The sequence below is a fragment of the Macaca nemestrina genome, chromosome 5 (genome assembly GCF_043159975.1).
Source record: "Macaca nemestrina isolate mMacNem1 chromosome 5, mMacNem.hap1, whole genome shotgun sequence".
NCBI lineage: Eukaryota > Metazoa > Chordata > Mammalia > Primates > Cercopithecidae > Macaca > Macaca nemestrina.
The window spans coordinates 173,116,019-173,138,711 of NC_092129.1; the positions used below are offsets into that span (position 1 = coordinate 173,116,019).

Sequence of the window (22,693 nt, forward strand, 5' to 3'; positions counted from 1 at the left end):
CAATTTGTGCATAAACTTTTCAGTCAACTACTTTGTCTCCTTTCCCTTCATATATATGACAAAGTGTTATATGCATGAATGCTCTTCAAAAATGTGTCAATGAAATGCATGGAGTTTGCTGCTTTTTCTCTGCTCCTAAGTTGGTGTTAATCTTCAGACATTGTCCAGCATACTTGACATTTACACATAGAATCTAGTGTGCAGCTAGGACTTCCTGGCCCAAGCTCTGCCTGGTTAGCCTTCCTAATTTCACCCCAGTTGACTAACACTGCAAACCTCTCTGCGCTTATGCTATGTTTTACTATTCCAGTGTAAACCTCGGTTTGTTCCCCTGACATCACCTCATCTCATCATTGCCTTTTTAGACTACTTCCTTACTAACTATATTAAGTAACCCAGAAATAGAGAATTTTTATCAGGTTTCCAATTTTCCCAGCATTGGATGTGGTTCTGCCTGTCAGATAGGTCACTAGAGACCCTGGCCATAAAAATATTTCCCAAGGGAGTCATGCCTCAATGTGTTTTATCTGTGTTAATCTTTCTTTCTGATGTGTTCTTTCTTTCCTTCTCCATCTGGAAAATGTCTCCAGTCTTTCAAAATTCAGCCACAGCCTTATCTCTTCCAAGAAGCTTTTACTTAAGAGATCTAAATCAAAGTATGTTTCTCTATCCATTATAGCACATTTCTTGTAATACTGAAGACACTGGTACTGTAATTTTTTATTTATTTGTGTATTACTCTCTCTCAACTAAAAACTCTGTGAAGATAAGGACCACATCTCATTTGACTTTATTTTTCGGCATTTAACAGTACTAGTATATAAAATCCTCAAATAATTGGTTAATGAATCAATAAATTAATGAATGAAGGAATGGAATGCCTCTTTTTATTCATCTCTTTCCTTTTCTGTTCTCCATGTCTTCTCTTGTTTTACTTTTGTTTCTGCCCTTCTTCCACGGTGACTAAATTTTTGCAATATAGAAATAATAGGGGCTTTGTGACCTTTAGAGTTTTCTTAGCTCTACAAATGTTGGAAAATGGATTTTGAACCTTAGCAAACAAGCTGAAACAGTTTAAACATTTGTTTGTGGGTGCAGCAATGGAAGAAAGATTTCATTGGCATTTATGATGGTGAGTACATTTGTGAGGTTAACATTCTTTGCTCAAGACTGAGAGGCCTCTGGTCAGATCTGCCCCCATTCTAAAGCAACACAGATCATATTCTGTCACACTGAGATCTCAGATAACTGACCTTTGTCACATCTGGGGGCCTCCTGAGATGTCCTGCATGGAAACAAAGATGAACATACTGTTTAAAAATTTTCAGGCTTGGTTTAGCCCAGATATTTTTTATAAAGATATTCTGAAATAATGAAAATAAAGTTCCTAATATGCTGGCCAGCAATAGTAGGTGCCAGTAAATGTTAGTCTTTAATCTTCATCCTCTTTCCCAAGCTTTCTGAAGTTCCCGAAGACATACGTTTCCTTGAAATTTCTCTCAGGATCAGAGTCACAAATAAGGAATTGGTCCAAGTGATATGTGCCAGGCACCAAACATGCAGCTCCTCTTTTCAGATGCCAGCAAATTAATCATCTGTTTTGGCACTTACACCTTTTTTGGAGAGTGAGCTGAATCTAATGCGTGCCCCGTATCAACTTCCTGAGGCTGTCCTGCTCAGCTCACACACAGTCAGGGACCAACCCGCCGGCCCCACATCCCCAGCAGAGATCCCTTTCCTGGAAACGCTGGTAATGTTCTGACTTCTCCAGTTGCTTGAGGAGGTGCTGCAGACCTTTGTGGCGGGGCTGGGAAACACCTGAACGGGGATTTGAGCAGTGTGAGAGCAGACCAAGCTGGCAGTATTCCAGCTCCCACCTGAATCCAGTGAAAGTGACAATAATTAATCTGGTGTACCCAAGTGGCACTATTTACAGTAATATAAAGTAGATGTTAATGTGTAAGAAACAGTTTGAAAACAACCAAAACATAAATAGAAAAAATAGCTGTAATGCTCAGTTTCCTTACGTGAAAAACAAGTCCTATTTAAAGTTTTTGATTCAGTTTTTCGAAATACAGTTCAGCCTGAATTTTCATTTAAAAACTGGATTTATTAATATATTTTGTGGAAATGGACGTTCTCTATTGCCTACCCACAACTGTTAATTATAACAAGGGAAGTTGCTTATGGAACAGCTTTGCCTATAAGCATTTTAGAGGTAAATGGAATTTAGGTCAATAACCCTTCAATGTTTTGTTTTTTTTTTTTTTTTTTGAGACAGAGTCTCCCTCTGTTGCCCAGGCTGGAGTGCAGTGGTGCGATCTCGGCTCACTGCAAGCTCCGCCTCCCGGGTTCACGCCATTCTCCTGCCTTAGCCTCCTGAGCAGCTGGGACTACAGGTGCCCACCACCACGCACAGCTAATTTTTTTTTGTATTTTTAGTAGAGACGGGATTTCACCATGTTAGCCAGGGTGGCCTCGATCTCCTGAACTCGCAATCCACCCACCTCAGCCTCCCAAAGTGCCGGGATTACAAGTGTGAGCCATGGCGCCCAGCCAACCCTTCAATGTTTAAATGCACCAAGCCTGTTCTCCAGGACTCCTCTTGCCTAAGGAAATAAGAGGAATTGTTTCTTTCCAAATCTTTACAGGCTTGTGAAAGGCGAGGATGCATTTACTGGTCCTCTTTCCTTAAGTCTTTACAGTCAAAAGTCCTTGAAGCTGGGACCCTTGGAGAGTCTGGCAATTACATGTTGTTGGTAGTGACTTGTTTTGACAGTTTCAAAAAAAAAAAAAAAAAGAAAAAACCATTTAAATCATTTTTCTTTCTCTTTTTAGGAGCATCTAAAGGCCTTTGATGATGAAATCAATGCTTTTTTGGACAATATGTTTGGACCGCGAGGTCAGTGAACTACTTGAGAACTTAATGTGGAAGGAACACAGCAAGAACACCATTTACTTATAGAAAGGGATTATGTTATTTCTGGGGTCTTGGAAATAGTAAGGTACTTAATATTTAGAAACTTAACTTCCTTAACTTTGATATCCTTCCAGAATGTCCAGAAGATCCCATTTCTCCTCCTGCTCAACCTCTCCTAGGATTAAAGAAGTTCTGGGAGCAGGAAGCAGAGACAGAATGAAATGCAATGCTTTCCTCCAGTGTCTGTCTGGCTACAAAGCCGGGTTGTAACTTTCCTTCTAAACTATGCTGCTTTCTTGTTCCCTCTCCACCACCCATTCATCTTCTACCTTCCTCACATGCATAGTTACACGTGACATTTCTGCCCTTAGATGCCTTGATAAATTCCTTTTAAAGATGTGTGTGCTGGCTGGGTGTGGAGGCTCACACCTGTAATCCCAGCACTTTGGGAGGCTGAGGTGGGTAGATCATGAGGCCGGGAGTTCAAGACCAGCCTGACCAACATGGTGAAACCCCGTCTCTACTAAAAATACAAAAATTAGCCAGGCGTAGTGGCTTGCGCCTGTAATCCTAGCTACTCAGGAGGCTGAGGCAGGAGAATCGCTTGAACCCGGGAGGTAGAGGTTGCAGTGAGCTAAGATCACACCACTATACTCCAGCCTGGGCAACAGAGCGAGACTCTGTCTCAAAAAAAAAAAAAAAAAAAAAAAAAAAGATGTGTACACTTTCTCTGCCTAGGGCCTGCAGGTAGGATGAGCTTAGACATCTCTCCATCCTTCCTTCATCACCAGTCACTTACTCTACTGCAGTGGCCTCCTAACAGGTCTCCCCTCTTCCACTCTTGCCCCCTTCCAGTCATTTATTCAGTGTCAGCTGGAATGATATTCTAAAGACCTAAGTCATATTGCATGGTACTGTAGCTTAAAACTCATCAATGTCATCCCACTGCTCTCAGGTAAAAACCAAACTTCTTCTCATGGACTGCGCACCCTTGGGCTGTCTAACCCCAGCAATCTCTCCAACTCAGTCAGTATCCGTCGTCCTCACTGGCTTTCATACAGCTACTCAAGCCATCTTTTAATTCTGCAAATACGTAAAATTCTTTTACGTGCTATTCCTTGAGCCTGGAATTCCTCCCTAGGATCTCCTACCCCTCCCTCCAGATGAGTCAGTTCCTGTTACACTTGAGGTGTCAGCTTAAACATTGCCTTTTCAGTTGGGCTTTGCCTCTCTAAGGTATAGTAGTCCGCCCTTAGCAGCAGTTTTGCTTTCTGCAGTTCCAGTTACCCGTGGTCAACCATGGTCCGAAAATAGGTGAGCACAATACAGTAAGATATTTTCAGATAGACAGATGACCATATTCATATAACTTTTATTATAGTATATTATAATTATTCTCTTACTATGCCTAATTTATAAACTTTTCCATAGGTATATATGTACAGGAAAAAGCATGGTACACACAGGGTTTGGTAGTGTCTGCAGTCTCCGGCATCCACAGGGGTCTGCTGTTGTCCCTCATCATTCTCTGTTTCAACCCTTGTTTACTACCTTCAGATACTTCATGGTTACCAACAGCGATTTCTCCCATGAGGGTAGGAACCCTGGCCATTTTACTCACCATTTATCTCCAGGGTTTATTACAGTTCTGGGAACATATTCAGCACTGTATATTTTCCAAATAAATGAATGAATTCTAGACAGAAGATTTCATTTTACTTGAGTCTTACTGGCTCACAGAACTGTGGAAAGTCCTTAGTTCTCTACAAGTTATTTCCTCAGCCCTATTGGAGGAGAGAGCAGGGAATGAGGAGGTTTTCCTGTTTCTCAAGATCTATAAACAATCACTTGGAGAGTATTTAGGCCATTCTCCATTTTCTCCATGGGCTCTATTAACTTTTTAAATGAATGACTATATAGTTTTAATATGATGATACTGATTCTATACAGCTTTGAAAAAAAATCCTTTCACATAGTTTTTTTTTGCTTTTTCCATTTTATCCTCCTGATGACTCTGTGCGGTAGGCAGGGCAGAATATCTTTATCTTCTAACCTACTTTTACTATGTTCTCTCCCTTACAGGTCTAGTGGGTAGAAAGGAGAACAGCTCAGTGTAGAGGGCATGACCCTCTCCCTCAGGCATGCAGGACCCGGGGGCCCTCTCCCTTAGGCATGCAGGACCCGGGGGCCCTCTCCCTCAGGCATGCAGGACCCGGGGACCCCTCCCTTAGGCAGGAAGGACCCGGGGGCCCCTCCCTTAGGCATGCAGGACCCGGGACCCCCTCCCTTAGGCAGGAAGGACCCGGGGGCCCCCTCCCTTAGGCATGCAGGACCCAGGGCCCCCCTCCCTTAGGCATGCAGGACCCAGGGCCCCCCTCCCTTAGGCATGCAGGACCCAGGGCCCCCCTCCCTTAGGCAGGCAGGACCCAGGGCCCTCTCCCTTAGGCATGCAGGACCCGAGGGCCCCCTCCCTTAGGCATGCAGGACCCAGGGCCCCTCTCCCTTAGGCATGCAAGACCCTGGGTGCTCTCCCTTAGTTAGGCATGCAGGACCCAGGGCCCCCCTCCCTTAGGCATGCAGGACCCAGGGCCCTCTCCCTTAGTTAGGCATGCAGGACCCAGGGCCCTCTCCCTTAGTTAGGCATGCAGGACCTGGGGCCCCCTCCCTTAGGCACGCAGGACCCGGGGGTACTCTAGCTTAGGCATGCAGGACCCTGGGCCCCCTCCCTTAGGCATGCAAGACCCTGGGTGCTCTCCCTTAGGCAGGCAGGACCTGGGACCCTCTCCCTTAGGCATGCAAGACCCTGGGCCCCCTCCCTTAGGCATGCAGGACCCAGGGCCCTCTCTCTTAGGCATGCAGGACCCGGGACCCTCTCTCTTAGGCATGCAAGGTCCAGGAGGAACTATGATTTGTTGGTGACAGTGGTTTTCTATTTGACACTTCGACTAGACAGTTAAAACACTGACCTGTCTGTGCCAAGTTCAGTGAGCTTTGCTGCCAGTAAGATTGGCGTGATCTGGAATTATGTGGATGTGGGATCAATTGAGGAAAGGATTACAGTTGTTTACTCTGCATTGGTCATTTTATGGAATTTTCCTTTGTAGCAAGGAGATTGTAAAATTGACAGTTGAGAGTGGAATCAGATGAGCTCCACAGTGACAAGGTGTCTAGCATGTAAGCCATCAAGAATCCTTTTTTCTTCCTAAAAGTCTCACACGCTGATGCTGACTGGCACGTCACCTAATAAACCTCTCGGTGTCCCCTAGCCTCTTCCGATTTTGCCCACACCATGTTAGTACCGTCAAGGGGTTCTGTTCTGTGCGAATACTGACTCAGAGGAAGAGCTAACATTTCTCAAGTTCCAAAGAAAAGAAAGTTTATTACAAGCATTTGTTCCCATCTTTTGGCTAAAACAACTATGATTATCCTTAACAACTGTAGCAAACATTTGCAGCACTGTGACAAAAGAAAACAAAAACATCAGGTGCTGTGTTAGTTTGCAGTACATGCTTGACTCAATGTGCCAATGGACGTGCATTTAATGAATGTTTCCTCTTAACTCAGCACTAAGTGGGTATGAGTCAGACAGAGTAGAGATGTAAGACCTAGTAGCTGTCTCCTGGAGCATATACTGTAGTTGGGGAGGTAAAGCCAGCACATCTGAAACTACTGGAAATCAATTAAATACTAAACCATGTGTGTTTGTTTCCTAGGCTGCTATAAAAAGTACCACAAACTAGGTGGCTTAAATAGCAGAAATGTATTCTTTCACAGTTCTGGAGGCCAGCAATCTGAAATCAAGGTGTCAGCAGAGCCTTGTTCCCTCTGAAGTTCTAGGGAAGAGTCTGTACCATGACTCCCCCTAGTTTCTGGTTGTTGGTGGCAATCTCTGGTGTTCCTTAGCTTGTAGATGCATCACTCCAATCTCTGCCTCCATCTTCACATGGCCTTCTCCTCTTTTGTCCTTGTATCCAGACCTCTCCTTACACTAGTCATTGGCCTAGGGCCCAGCCTAATCCAGTATAACCTCATCTTAGCTAGATTAGATCTGCAAAGTCTCTATTTTCAAATAATGTCACATTCACAGATATCAGGAGTTAGGACTTGAAGGCATCTTTGTGGGGGACACAATCCAATCCAACACCATAACAAGAAGTAGCGCAGCAGTTTAGTGCAAGTAATTTCACTTTTTTAGGCCTCTACAGCTCAATTTTTCTTAAGGGTAAACTGGGATGATATCGCCTATATAATAGGATTGCCTTGAGAATCACATAAGTTAGTACATGTAAAAAGCTTCAGAATAGTGCCTGGCACAGAATAAGTGCTCAGTAAATGTTATAGTAACAGTTTCGTAGCCATAATTTGTGAATTACAAAATGAGAAAAAGTATCTTGCTATGCATATGAGGAGCTGTAGATACAAAAACACAGTAGGAAATGTCTCCCTTCAGAAATCAGGACCTTCATCTGGGCATTAAAAGATGAGTAGCACTCAGATATGGAGATGGACATTAGGAAGTGATGCACAGTACAGACTTACGGCAGGCGATTGCAAGCCTACTGTATCAAAGGTGGTATCTGTTAGTCACATGAATGCTGAGAAGAGCTTCCTTTTTATCTCTATCACCAGTGGGAGATATTTATAAAATAAGTGACGGGTCAGTCGGAGCTTGAGAAGGCACTTTCCTTGTAGAAATGGTACTGTCTGTAGGGTGGGTGGTTTAACAGGAGGCTGGGGTATACAGGGTAGGACATACCAGAAGGAGGGACTTAGAAAACAAAAAATTCAAGAAAAGGCCATTGCCTGTTGGTGAAACCAGCTCACTACAACTCCATTTGTAGAGGTTAAAAGCAGCATGCAATTTTTATAATTCTCAGCCAAACCATTTTCTTTATTTAAACAAATAAAAAGAGCAGAATAGAGAACAAAAATCATTTTGTGTATACAATGATTTTCAGGTGTTACTAATTATATTGTAGCTCTAGCATGTGGGTTTCATTTAGGCTTTTAAATATTCACTCTCCAGTGTAAGGGGCCCTGAAGTATTCAGCTGCTTGCCTCCCTGCTGTGTAAACGTCCAGTCCCATGGCCAGATCTGGGTCCTCAGTTCTGAATCACAGCTCCCAGGCTTTGCCTCTGCTGTCTGCAGCCTCCAGACTTGCTGCACTGTCATCCTATTGCTTTCTCTGAATCAGCTGAACTCTCAACCCATTCCATTACTGATCCTAGGCAAATTCGGAGCTGTGTGGGCTTTAGGAATTAGGATACGGTATCAATATGCCTTCTTTCCTCTGACTGCTCTGATCTCCATGGGAGGACAGCTGCAAGGTGTCATGGGCTGGGAGGCAGATGTGACTGGTTCAAATTCTGACTCTGCTGCTGACTATGACGTAGCCTTTTGAAAGTTACTAAAGTTTTCTGAGCTGTTTTTTCCATCCATAAAATTGCATAATAGTACTTCCTATTAATTTAGAGTAAACAAATAGCAGTAACTGTTCCAAAATAGGCATCACGAACTGTCACTTCACACCTTTACTTCTTGTCCTTTTCATTCCGTGTTCAGCCTAAGCCCTGTTTGCTCCATGAAACCTTTACCGATTCAGCCCCCACGGGCTTCCTCTTCCCCTGAACTCTAACCCCAGGCCAGCCTACCTCATGCTGTATGGGGTTGTTCCCTGTTGTGCTGGTGTGTACAAATGCAATGTATGTGACAATACTGATGACTGAACAGGAGCGTCATTCCTCAGGATCCTCACTGTATGTGTTTCTTTTCAGATTCTCGAGTCAGAGGGTGGTTCATGTTGGACTCTTACCTTCCTACCTTTTTTCTTACTGTCATATATCTGCTCTCAATATGGCTGGGTAACAAGTATATGAAGAACAGACCTGCTCTTTCTCTCAGGGGTATCCTCACCTTGTATAATCTCGGAATCACACTTCTCTCCGCATACATGCTGGCAGAGGTAAGTGTTTAGCCAAAGCTGAAGTCCAGTAACTAGCAGTTTTTATCAATAGAAACAATCATATCTAGCCTGGCAGAACTATGCAAGGTTGCTATCAATACTTTAAGTCCTAAAGAACTTATTCCAGCATTTGATATTATTCTTTCTGAAAATTCTGGAAGTCCTTGTTTATAACTTGAATCTTTCGTATCCCAATTTAGACCTTTTTTTTTTTTTTTTTTTTTTTTGAGACAGAGTCTTGCTCTGTCATCCAGGCTGGAGGGCAATGGCACAATCTCAGCTCACTGCAACCTCCGCCTCCTGGGTTCAAGCGATTCTCATGGCTCAGCCTCCTGAATAGCTGGGATTACAGGTACTCACCACCATGCCCAGCTAATTTTTGTAATTTTAGTACAGACAGGGTTTCACCATGTTGCCCAGGCTGGTCTTGAACTCCTGATCTCAGGTGATCCTCCTGCCTCGGCCTCCCAAAGTGCTGGGATTACAGGTGTGAGCCACCACGCCTGGCCTAGACCTATTTCTTTAGTCTCTAGTCTAATTTAGAATCACAACGTAGATCAAATGGGCCTTTACAGACCATGTTACAGTTTTCTCCTTTTACAGATAAGGATACTGAGGCTTTAGAAAAGTTTCATAATTTGCCCAAGAATAGACAGTGATTAACAGAATATTTTAAAAATGAACTTAAACATCATATGCAGTTAGTTTTACTGAAATGCCAATATATATATTCCCTTAAAGAATAGTCCATATGTCTTTGGAACACTGATGTTTCAGCTCAGCTCTGGTGGCCCTTGTTACATCCTGCGCTCCAAATTCCTCTGTGAAGCACCGAACGAGGTCATTTTACAGGAGAAGGAACAAGGATGAGTGCCCCGTCTGTATAACCAAAAGTTATTTTAATGTAATAGAAGGGGAAATCTAAAAGTGTTAAATAACTTGCTGTAGCAAAAAAAAAAAAAAAAGAAAAAAAGAAAGAAAAAGAGGGACAAAGAGAACGAAAACAAAATTTTTTAGGGATTTTATAGCTTGTATAAAATCACTCATACAAGCTATAAGTGGCAGATAATGGCACAAATATAGCTAGCTGCCTTTCTGATGATCTTGAATTCTAAAAGAAAATAAATCCTTGCCTTAAAATGAAGGTTCTCTTGCGAGTTTATTCTATGCCTTATTCTAATATGTACCATTCTTAATAACTATTAGTATTACTATAAATGACTGGAATGAAGCTCTCATAATGGAATTTTAGGCATCAGTCAGTATAGGAGATGGAATTTTGGAGTCAAAAAAGCCATGCTAACAACTTTTTTTTTTTTTTTTTTTTTGAGGCAGAGTCTTGCTGTGTTACCCAGGCTGGAGTGCAATGGTGCAATCTCAGCTCACTGCAACCTCCACCTCCTGAGTTCAAGCAATTCTTCTGCGTCAGCCTCCCGAGTAGCTGGGATTACAGCTGCCCACCACCATTCCTGGCTAATTTTTTTTTTTTTTTTTTTTTTTAGTAGAGATGGAGATTCACCATGTTGGTTAGGCTGGTCTTGAACTCCTGACCTCAGGTGATCCATCCACCTCAGCCTCCCAGAGTGCTGGGATTACAGGCCTGAGCCACCACCCCCAGCCGACAACTCTTAAAATTATATCACATAGGTGCTCACTAATCTACTTGACACTGAAAGGACCATTTTTATTTTAGGTTCTCTACCAGCTGAATTTTAGCTCACTAGATGAGTTAGCAAGATAGTAATTTATGGGATTTGTTTCTCTATATAGCAGAAGGAAAGATACTCTTGGATTGTTTTCCATAAGTGACAGCTGCATACTATTTACAATAGCAAAGACTTGGAACCAACCCAAATGCCCATCAATGATAGACTGGATAAAGAAAATGTGGCACATAAACACCACGGAATACTATGCAGCCATAAAAAAGAATGAGATCATGTCCTTTGCAGGGACACGGATGAAACTGGAAGCCATCATTCTCAGCAAACTAACACAGGAACAGAAAACCAGACACCACATGTTCTCACTCATAAGTGGGAGTTGAAAAATGAGAACACATGGACACAGAGAGGGGAACATCACACACCCGGGCCTGTTGGTGGGTGGGGGGCATGGGGAGGGAGAGCATTAGGACAAATACCTAATGCATGTAGGGCTTAAAACCTAGATGAAGGGTTGATAGGTGCAGCAAACCACCAAGGCACATGTATACCTGTGTAACAAACCTGCACATTCTGCACATGTATCCCAGAACTTAAAGTAAAAGAAAAAATAAAAATAATAATAATAAAAAAGAAGTGACAGCTGCAGCAGAAGGGCCAGCCTGCATGTCCAACCACACCAGCAGTTCTAGTACCTGTTTGGACGAAGCTTTGGTATAATGGAGTCAGAAGACACAAGTTTATTTTAGCTTTGTCACTTTCTGTGTAATTTTAGAGCAGTTACTTAGGCTTTCCAAACCTTAGGCAACTTATCTATAAAGCAGAGATACAATATTTATACTACATAACTTTTGAGTGACTTGTAAGGATTAATGACTTCTGTTCAATCAGCACATAGTGACCTTTTACTAGGCACTGAATATGAAGCCCTGAAGTATATGGATAAGACACAGCTTCTACATTTGAAGAGCCTATGGACTAGTACAGAGTAGGAGTTGGTAAATGTGAAAATGCTTTGTGAATTACAAAGTGCTAGTTGAACAGTAGTCACCATCAACAGGAGCAAGAACAACCGTTTAGTTTTTGAACAACTAGGTAAATGTCTTCTTTCTAGGAAGAACATATCTGCACTGAGCCCATTGCCTACCACTAATTTTATCTACTGCTTACCCACTCTTTCTCTTACACTATGTATAAGTGTAAAATCACTTAGTTCAGTTCAAAATCACTACCACTGATTGCCGCCCAGTCTCCTCTCTTTGACTGTGACCTCTTTCAGAGCAGGCAGAAGGTCTTTCTTTGACACTCTGGGGGTATGTTTAATAGACACTAGTCAGGTGACAGACTGATTTAACCTTGCTAACTTGTTAGGGGTCAGCAGATGTCTGCTTAAGCCAGAAAGTCATCACAATAATTATTAACAGTCTTTCGGCAAAGATGTATTGAGTTCACACACTGTCAGATTCAACTGTAGATTCTAGAACACAACCTTTGCCCTGTGGGAAAGAGTGAGAGGCTGGTGATGGGGCAGCCTCTGAGAAGCTGACATTGGAGTTGAGACTGAATGACACAGTGGACAGAGGATCAGTGGTTCAAGATGAGGTGGAGAGATGGCAGATGACATTGGGGCTTTGGAAGGAATTTGGCTTACACTTGAAGTGTCATGGAAAGATATTGGAGGATTTTAATGATAGGAGTGCTATTATCTCCCTTTAAAAATAGATCACTCTAGCTCCTACATAGAAAATGGACTGTGAGGTGACTTGACAAGAATGTTAGCAAAGAGTCCAGTTAGGAGATCATTGCAGTACTACAGGCAACCGATGCTAGCATCTTGGATTAAGGTGGTGAAGACGGGAAGAAGCTGGTGGATTCTAAGTATATTTTGGAGTAATTTAGTCCACACCTCCTTACAACTAACCCTATTTGACAGCCTTCCTTCCTTTTCTAACACATAGGTTGGATGACTCCTGCACCAGTAAGGGGATTAAGAATGGTCCAGGGAGAGACAGATAGAGCCTCTCTAGCTTGGCTGTCTATTCAGTTATTAAATTGTCAGGTAGTTCTGCAGAGATGCCACAGGAATGGGGACAACCCGGATAAATCTGACTAAAACAGGAAACGTCATGGGGAAACAGAATATGCCCTGCCCTTTCCACACTCAGGAGTTACTCTATAACTGCACTGTTAATGTGCAGAGTAGAGATTAGAGCCCCTGACTACAGAACCACAGCCTGACCATAGAGGCTTTCATTTAATCCTTGTACACAAAGTTAAACAGCTTTCTTAGTTTGAAAAATGCACCAACACGTCAAAATTCATATGTAGTTTAAGGTCTTTCTGGGTCCCCTCTAGCCAGTCGCGCTGATTCCCAGTTGAGGACTAAGAGCATAAATCCCCTGGGAGATATTGGGAAATGACCTGATTTGTAATAGATCCCATCAGGAAAATCCAAGGTTTTCTTCTTTCACTGGACTTATTTATATCGATAATCTTCAATTGGCATGATGTTAACAGAAAGGGTTTTGTTAGAAGGAAATAGAGGTGTATCAGGACAGTGAAGAAGTCTCACAAAGGTTCTAAAACATTCTAAATGTTATTTAGTAATCTCTCTCTAACATTTAATTAATCAACATCCAAACCCTCTCAGCTGTGTATATGTATTTTAATGGATATTGTATATGAATTTGATACATCTCTAAGGCAGCAGAAAATATTAAATCGTAGGCCTTTCCCCTGTAATACCTGATCCAAATCACAAATGCCTTATATTCTAGAATTTTAACTTTTTACAGGGAGAAAACTTATTTCATAGAATTTTCAACAAAGAATAAAAAAGCTCATTTTCTCATGAGGTGGAAAGTACGCCAAACAATGAATTAGGAATTCTGAATTCTAATCATCCTTCTACCACTTTCTAGTCATGTAATCTTGAGCAAATCGTATAGTCATCAAATGTTTACTGAACACTTACCATGTAGCAGGTACTGGGCAGGGAATTGTAGATACAAAGATGAGCAAAAACAGATGCATAAATTTTTTGGAGCTTTTTGGTTTTTGAGAGTAATGGGGAAGACAGACATTAATCAATTAACCACCAAATTGTTTGATTACCAAGTAGCATAAATACAATGAAGAAAATGGTTTAAGAACCTTACTGAACACTGTTTTCGATATCTGTAAAATGGCAATATATATATTTTTAAAATTATTGAGATGATTAAATATATCTAAACCATTACAAAATATTAAATTTTTACTGTAGTTCTCTCACAGTTGTTTTCAGCTAATTCTACATTTCACTTCCAGAAACATGACTAGATAATTCCTTACATAAAATTTTGTGACTCAAATGATAGTGAAAATCTGTTATTTTGGCCAATGTAAATAGTTAGAGGTAACATATATTAATTAAGGAAATAGCCATTGATTTCAGTTCAACAGCAGGAAATAAGTCCCCTGATAATAGGTGTTTGAGGACAGGATTGAGACAAACTCAAATTCTGGGAAATTCCTACTCAAACCCTGAATAGATGCCAGAGACATGAATGGGAAATTCAATCTGCATCCAAATTCTTGTGCTGATGTTTGTTTTTCTTTCTTTCTTGGTTCTTTGGCAGCTCATTCTCTCCACTTGGGAAGGAGGCTACAACTTACAGTGTCAAGATCTTACCAGCGCAGGGGAAGCTGACATCCGGGTGAGCCACTAGAAGCAAATCAACCAACCATAACCAGTTCTTATTGACAAGGAGAGGAGGTTTTCTCCTTCCAGATAGGGGGCTGAGGCTAGAATTAGATAAGAAAGGGGTTCTTGTTCTAATAGAAATGTTGATTTCCAGCTGTCCCTCTATAGGGGACCAGCTGAACAAACCACAGCACATCCACATAGCAGATGCCTCTACAAAGTGAAGTGAGGAAGAGCTCTATACTGCTACAGAATTGTCTCCAGGATATAGTTACATGAACAAAAGTAACTTGTAGACTGTGTTTATAGGATAGCACCCTTTGTGCAATAAATGATATGAATGTGTATTTGTATTTGCTTGTATTTTAAAAAAGAAACAATGACAGCATAAACTAAAAGCTAAAAAAAAGTGTTTCCACTGGGCATGGTGGCTCATGCCTGTAATCCTAGCACTTTGGGAGGCCAAGGCGGGTGGATCAAGAGGTCAAGAGTTCGAGACCAGCCTCACCAACATAGTGAAACCCCATCTCTACTAAAAATAAAAAATTAGCCAGGCATAGTGGTGGGCACCTGTAGTCCCAGCTACTCAGGAGGCTGAGCCAGGAGAATCACTTGAACCCGGGAGGCAGAGGTTATGGTGAGCCGAGACTGTGCCACTGCACTCCAGCCTGGGCAACACAGCAAGATTCCATTTCAAACAAAAAAAACCAAAGTGTTTCCTTTAAGGGGAGGGAACAGGGCAGAGGGGATACAGGGCAAGCCAGAATTCTCTGAATGTACCTTGTGCTATATTTGATTTTGGAACCACTAAGTGCTTTACATAATTATAAAACAAAATTAAATTTAAAAAGAAAGCAAGGCAACCAGCCCCTAAAAGTTGGAAACAAACTTAAATAAATGAATATACCTACATACTAAGTTGGTGACATAACCACCCAAGGAACTATTTCAAGTGACTTTAAAGCAGTTTTTTGACTGAACGCCCCTAGTGAGATATATCTTAACAGTATTCAGTAATTCTTTTGTTATTGTTAATAATATTGGTATTGCTTTTTTGACACTGTGATAGTACACTATGGGATAAATTAAGTATATAATAATGTTAATATCAGTAGGCACTTCGATTTGAAACATGGAAAAAAAGAGATACCAATAAAAAAGTTAAACTAAAACTCATTAATAATAGATTCAAATTGAAAATATCAGAATTAACTTTATTCTTTTTTTAAAAAATTTTATTTTCAGCTCTGTGTACAGAAAAGGCCTAGTCTGTGACAGCCCAGTACAACGAGCAGCGATTACCCAGATCGCGCTCTCTAAATAGAATTTTCTCCAGAAAAGATTAGGTTTCTTAGATAATGGGCCTCTTCCAGTTTGGGGCAGGAGAGGTTTATAAGATGAACCCAGGATATCTATGAGAGAAAGCGAAGCAGCTACCCAGGACTATGAGGATCGTCACAAAAAGAGGAGTTGCCTGGAAGGGACCCCACTGCCTAAAAATGGGGCAGGTTGAACATCAAAAAGAATACTGACTGGAATGAACTGAAGCATTAAGTATGTAAAAAGCCATGAGTTTAAAATGATACTCATTTAAAAAACTCTTATTGTTACCTTTTGAAGGTTGTTAGAGCACCAATTCATTTTAGGAAAGAAAAAGGGAAAGAATTAAACATTTATTTTGCCTTTCATATGTGAATTTCCAAATAGATGAAAAGGGAAAGTTCTTCTCTACAGAAAAGAAAAATGCTTAAGTAACAATATAATTAGAAAAATCACCATTTTGCAACTCCTAGTGAAATAATGGATCGTATTAGTCTGTTTTGCAGTGCTGTAAAGGAATACCTGAGGCTGGGTAATTTATAAAGAGTTTCAATTTGGCTCATGGTTCTGCAGGCTGTACAGAAAGCATGGTGCCGGTATCTACATCTGATGAGGCCCTCAAGAAGTCTGTAATCATGGTGGAAGGTGAAGGGGGAGCAGGCATATCACATGGCAAGAGAGGGAGCAAGGCACAGGGAGGTCCCAGACTCTTTCAAACAATCAGATCTTGCAGTAACTCACCACAGGAAGGGCACCAAGCCATTCATGAGGGATCTGCCACCATGTCCCAAACAAACACCTCCCACCAGGCCCCACCTCCGACAATGGGGATGACATTTCAACATGCGATTTGGAGGGGACAAACATCCAAACTATATCGTGGATCTGACAGCAGTCACCTGTGAATGGTAAAACTATTCGGTGAAAATTGAATAGAAACTTCATAATGACTGGACTCAATACCTGAACTCACTGTTCAGTCTGAATATCAGTGGAACAGCCAGAAATTATGTATCTCCTGATGTGAGGCAGTAGGAAGTAGACAGAACCCTCTGCAATATTCTTACCAAAAACATTACACCTGAGTCTAATGAAGCCTGTAAATCTAATTGCCGGTAACAGAAAATGCATGTGTAGAGAAACAAGTGAAATGATACTAAGAAACAAATCTATTAGAAATCTATTAGAAATTCTTTTACAAATCTCTTACAAATCTATTAGAAATTCTTTATAAAGCATCTAGTTTTTCTAAGAAATAAAAGACATGAAAGAATGGGCGGAGCAAAGAGAGAGAACTGTTACTGGTTACAAGAGACTTAAAAACCATTTCAAACCAATGAAGATGGATCTTGTTTGGATCGTGATTTAATTATAAAAAGACATTCTGGGGACTAGGAAAAAAATGACATATTTGAGACTAAGAAATTTGAACGTGGATTGGGCCATTAGAAGATACTAAGGAATCGTTAATGTTGTTAGACAACATAATGAGTTCATGGTTATGTTAAAAAGTCTCCCTATTGGAAGTATTTATAAATAAAATGATACCTTAGATTTGCTTATAATATTCATACTTCCCACTCCCCTGCTCCCCAAAATGGTAGAAAGTGGAATTGATAAAAACTAGATTGGCATCATACTGAAAATTCTGAAGCTTGGCATTGGATGCTGAGTATTCATTTGACTTATTCTCCCTGCATTAGTGAATGTTGGAAATTTTCTATAACTAAACATGACATTATTAAGACAGATAGTAGAAATCATTTAACTAAAATCTTTAATATCAAGATGGACCTTTTTTTTTTTTTGAGACAGAGTTTCACTCTTGTCACCCAGGCTGGAGTGCAGTGGTATGATCTCGGCTCACTGCAACCTCTGCCTCCTGGGTTCAAGCAATTCTCCTGCCTCAGCCTCCCGAGTAGCTAGGATTACAGGCGCCCACCACCACACCCAGCTAATTTTTGTATTTTTAGTAGAGACAGGGTTTCACCATGTTAGCCAGGCTGGTCTCAAACTCCTGACCTCAGATGATCCACCTGCCTCAGCCTCCCAGACTGCTGGGATTACAGGCATGAGCTACCATGCCAAGCCAAGATGGGATTTTTTTTTTTTTTTTTTTTGAGGCAGAGTCTCACTCTGTCGCCCAAGCCGGAGTGCAGTGGCATGATCTCGGCTCCCTGCAAGCTCCACCTCCTGGGTTCATGCCATTCTCCTGCCTCAGCCTCCCAAGTAGCTGGGACTACAGGTGCCCGCCACCACACCCGGCTAATTTTTTTGTATTTTTAGTAGAGATGAGGTTTCACTGTGTTAGCCAGGATGGTCTCGATCTCCTGACCTTGTGATCTACCTGCCTTGGCCTCCCAAAGTGGGACATTTTTAAAACATCTTCAAAACTGCAATACAAATAAAGTGAGATATTTCTCTGCATACATTTTATTTCTAATGCATTACCACAAACCGGTGCATTTTGGGACACCATACAGTTCTCTAAAGGTTGTTTTATATTTATTTGTAGTTTAATACTTCTGAAGGTTAATTATCCCATCAGACATTAAGATGGTTGCTGCCACACCTTATGATGGTCTTCTTGGGAAGCAGACAGTAGAGCATGATATTTTAATTTCAAGATTCCTATTATGTAATGTCTTTAAAAATATCTTATGTTTAATGTTAGTGGTAAAAACACAGTGCCTTTAACTAAAGAAATGTCTTCCTATAGATGAGACTGACTGAAGGCCTTAAGAAGGAAAGGATGTGTTATCATGACCTCCCACCGTTAGCAAGGATGAATAACACCTTGATTTTTAATCTAGTCATCTGAGGAAAAGATACAAAAGATGTAGTCATGGACTGCCCTTGGATAATCTAAGAGACAAAAAACATAATACTTTAGAAGAGCAGAGGAAAGTTGTAATTGAATGTAACAAACAATAATGACCTCCTGTTGAGTGCTAGGCACTGAGCAAATGTGAGTGACAGTTTCTGCCTTTGAGTGATTTGCAATCTATTGATAGATTCATAACACTAGCTACACTCTATTATGGCTATTGATTGTGGAGCCATAGTTAAAGTAATTTGAATGCAAATGAAGCAGCAATTCAGCCTGAGAAAGGAAAGGGCTGGGTGAAGTTCCAGAGAAAAGGTGGCATTTAAGAGGAGTATAATAAAGGATGACTAGAACATGGCAGACCTGAAGTAGGAAAGGAGTGCTGGGAGCAGAGAGAAGAGTTTTCATTGCTGCAGGAGGAGTAAGCAGGCCACTGTTCCAGCACACAGGACACTGTGGTGGGGAGCCTGCAGGAGGCTGGTGGGAACAGCAGCCACCCAAGCCCATGGGAGATCCTGGGTTCAAGCCAGGAGTCGTGGACTTGGTTCTGCAGGTGCAGAGGAGTAACCTGATACACGTGTGTTCTGGAGAAATAACTCATCTCTCGCTAGAGTGGGGTGGATTGCTTGAAATTAGGAGAAACTGGAGACACCCGGTGAGCTGCCTTTTCAGCAGTGAGAAAGAAACAGCAGGAAAGCGCAGGCAGCAAGCAGAAGGCCGAGCAGTGGGGTGGCACCAGGAACACTGCCATTTCTCACCCTTTTCTCCCCTTTACCAATTTCTGTAGGTAGCCAAGGTGCTTTGGTGGTACTACTTCTCCAAATCAGTAGAGTTCCTGGACACGATTTTCTTTGTTTTGCGGAAAAAAACGAGTCAGATTACTTTTCTTCATGTATATCATCATGCTTCTATGTTTAACATCTGGTGGTGTGTCTTGAACTGGATACCTTGTGGACAAAGTAAGTTATTTTGTTAATTCTTCTGTTTTGAGGAATAGCTCTTAGAGACCACTGGTGCTGTCTTGTATTGAGCATCGCATGCAGATCAGGAGAGCATGAAGGGAGGCCTAGAGCACTGGCCTCGCCCCAGCAGGATGCCCATGTCTGCCAGGGGCCGTGTATTCTAGTGTCTGGTCTTTGATACAGGCAAAATCTGGGCCGAACCTTAAATTTAAAACTGTTTTCTTTTCCACGCATCATATGTTCCATGGTCAGAGGCACATACCCCAGCGGGAGCTGCTTCACTCCAATCCCAGGTGCTGTTCGACTCCTGTGGAAATATATCACCTTCCACAGTCACCACTTTCCCGTGAAACAAATTGAGGCATTTCAACTTTTAGGGTTGCTTGTTTTCGCATTCTGAAAAATTAAGGTTACATCTCTGAATGACCTACCAGATTTTCCTTTTTTTTTAAACTGAGAATCACAATAAGAAATATATTTTATAACCCAGTGCAATCATTCATATTTGTTCATTTTCTTCTTCCTTTTTTTTTTTTGAGATGGAATTTCACTCTTCTTGCCCAGGCTGGAGTGCAGTGGCGCAATCTCAGCTCACTGCAACCTCTGCCTCCTGGGTTCAAGCAATTTTCCTGCCTCAGCCTCCTGAATAGCTGGGATTACAGGTGCCTGCCACCACGCCCAGCTAATTTTTTGTATTTTTAGTAGAGACAGGGTTTCACTATGTTGGCCAGGCTGGTCTTGAACTTCTGACCTCAGGCTATCCACCTGCCTCAGCCTCTCAAAGGGCTGGGATTACAGGTGTGGGCCACCCAGCCCTTCTTTTTTTTTTTTTTTTTTTTTTTTTAAGAGAAACAGGGTCTCACTCTTCTGCACAGGCCAGAATGCAGCAGTGTAGTCATAGCTCACCGCAGCCTCGACCTCCTGGGCTTCCTAATTAGCTGAATACATGCATATACCACCAAGCCCAGCTAATTTTTTTTTTTTTTTTGTAGGGCTGGGCATAGTGGCTCACGCCTGTAATCCTAGCACTTTAGGAGGCCAAGGTGGGCCAGTCGCTTGAGCTCAAGAGTTCAAGACCAGCCTGGGCAACATGGCAAAATCCCATCTCTACCAAAAAAAAAAGAAATACAAAAATAGCTGGGCGTGGTGACATACGCCTATAATACCACCAGCTCCTCAAGAGGCCAAGGTGGGAGGATGGGCTTGAGCCCGGGAGGCAGAGGTTGCAGTAAGCTGAGATCGCGCCACTGCACTCCAGCCTGGGAGACACAGCCAGACTCTGTCTCAAAAAAAAAAAAAGTGTAGACATAAGATGAATTTAATTATATTCAACCAAAGCAATATACTCTTACATGACTTCTAGACCCCACAACCCAATGTCTAGAGGCATTAATTCCAAGCAGTTGTTTGCTTTTAAATGATTGATTTCATTTTGGGAAACAGGTTTCAAATGAATATATATACATGGGTAAAATTACTCTGCGCTAGTGTTGTCCTATTAGAGAATGTTTATGGTCCCACTTGTATATGAAAATGTGGTTATGTTAACTGGATAATGTATATATAAGAAGTTAAATAAAGTAGGTAACGTATAACTTCAGCCACCTTTTAGAACAGTTTAACATTTTTGCAAAACCTTCTTGTAGGAAAAGAGAGCTCTTTACATGAAGATGACTTGTTTTATATTTCAGATTTTATTTTAAAAGCCGTGTTTGTTAAACAAGAAAAAACACAAAAGAACCCCTGATTCCTGGTTCATAATTCTATATTCTTACTCACTTTTTCAAGTTACCTATTTTGTTGCATAAACTAATGGTTAACTATTCATGGAACAGCAAACAAATGCCTGTTTAATAAAGAACTTTGACCAAGGCTATAAATGCCAATTACAATATTTTCAGTATTGTTGGTTATATTTAAATTTTCCTTCTAATAAAGCACATTTTTATTAAAAAAAAAAAACTGTAGACACAGGGTCTGTGTTGCCCAGACTGGTCTTGAACTCCTGGGCTCAAGCAGTCCTCCCCACTCAGCCTCCCAAAGTGCTATGATTACAGGTGTGAGCTACTATGCCTGGCCCTTTTTGTATGATATTTTATGAAACAGTATTTACCCTGGCTCTGTATGATGCACAGTATATATTTTTTTAATCTTGTTTCACTTTTACAAAGAGTTGATGACAATTCTCACTGCATTGACTTCACCATTCACTAATGGGTCAGTTATGACCTACAGTTTGAGATGCACTGAGCTATAGGGAACAGTACTTTCTGTTTTATACTGTCTTGTACTCAATAATTTTAAAATACTATATGAAAAATCAGAACATGTAAAACTTAAGTCAAAATGACTTTGTTCTAGGATTTAGGATCTTGTAGAGATGATATTAGGGGAAAAAGTGCCCAGGGATATTTGGAGTGTCCATGACTGTGAAGGTACAAATGAAAACTGGAGTGTGAGGGAGGAAACTGCTGGGAGTGCAGGGGAAAGAAAGAATTGATCGCTCTCCTAGACGGATAGAGATCCATTTCTTGAGTTTAGTTATTAAGGAAGGACAACTATAATCAATCTTAGAGGAGAATTACCAAGGTTAAGTATTTTTATGATTATCAAGTTTCATTACAAGTCACTAAGCATCTAAAACCCAAATCATCACTGTGTAAAGACGTAGTTCCGTGAATACTGTGACAATTTCTGCTTAAGAATATTAGAAAAATGATACTTGATGTGACCTACCAGAGCAGACTTTCAATTTTTTGAAATGCCTTAATCTGTATCACAGTGAAGTGGTGACTGTGGAAGGTGCTGTATTTCCACAGGAGTCAAACATTATAAGCAACGACTACTCATGGTTCATTAATTGATGGAAATGAAAAGTCATGGGGGTAAAGAAATACCACTAATACTATGCTGCTTGGTAGTCTGAAACTCTGTTTGTGTTTTCATATAAATTCAAGTGCCATAACAGTTTATTTCAGCCAGTATTGGTTGAGAATTTATTCTATGCATGCTATTGTACCTTTTGTTTCTTATTTATTAATTTGCATTTAGCTATCCAGATCACTAATCTAGGATTAAAGAACCAGGCTAGAGAATTTAAATTGATTTATGAGCCAGCATATGTGCGATGCTTTTTAATTCATATATTATCTCAGTTAATTTCATCCCAACCTTAAGAGCTAGTTATTATTATACCTATTTTCCAGGTAAGAAAATAAAAATTTACAGTCAAAACAATGTCTCCAAGGGGACATGGCCAATGAATGGCCCTCTAATGCCACAGTCTCTCCCACCACAGGATAGCTCACAGAACAGCCATCTGGATCCCAGGCTGACAGCTGAAGAGCATTCA

General features: G+C 41.1%; 1 protein-coding gene across 4 annotated transcripts in view; it reads left to right on the forward strand.

The window, feature by feature from the left end:
* The window catches only part of LOC105482420 (ELOVL fatty acid elongase 2), a 60,775-nt gene that overhangs the window by 30,864 nt on the left and 7,218 nt on the right, over nucleotides 1–22,693 (forward strand). Inside the window, exons 1-5 of one of the 4 annotated variants that reach the window (XM_011742512.3) lie at nucleotides 1,112–1,132; nucleotides 2,839–2,902; nucleotides 8,696–8,883; nucleotides 14,168–14,245; nucleotides 19,167–19,338. In XM_011742512.3, coding sequence (XP_011740814.1) covers nucleotides 1,127–1,132; nucleotides 2,839–2,902; nucleotides 8,696–8,883; nucleotides 14,168–14,245; nucleotides 19,167–19,338 — 508 coding nt within the window. In that variant the 5' untranslated portion in view covers nucleotides 1,112–1,126. Of the gene's footprint in view, nucleotides 1–1,111; nucleotides 1,133–1,624; nucleotides 1,751–2,838; nucleotides 3,006–8,695; nucleotides 8,884–14,167; nucleotides 14,246–19,166; nucleotides 19,339–22,693 lie in introns of those variants that run through there. The other 3 variants (XM_011742511.2, XM_011742513.2, XM_024792973.2) reach the window with 3 other exon arrangements.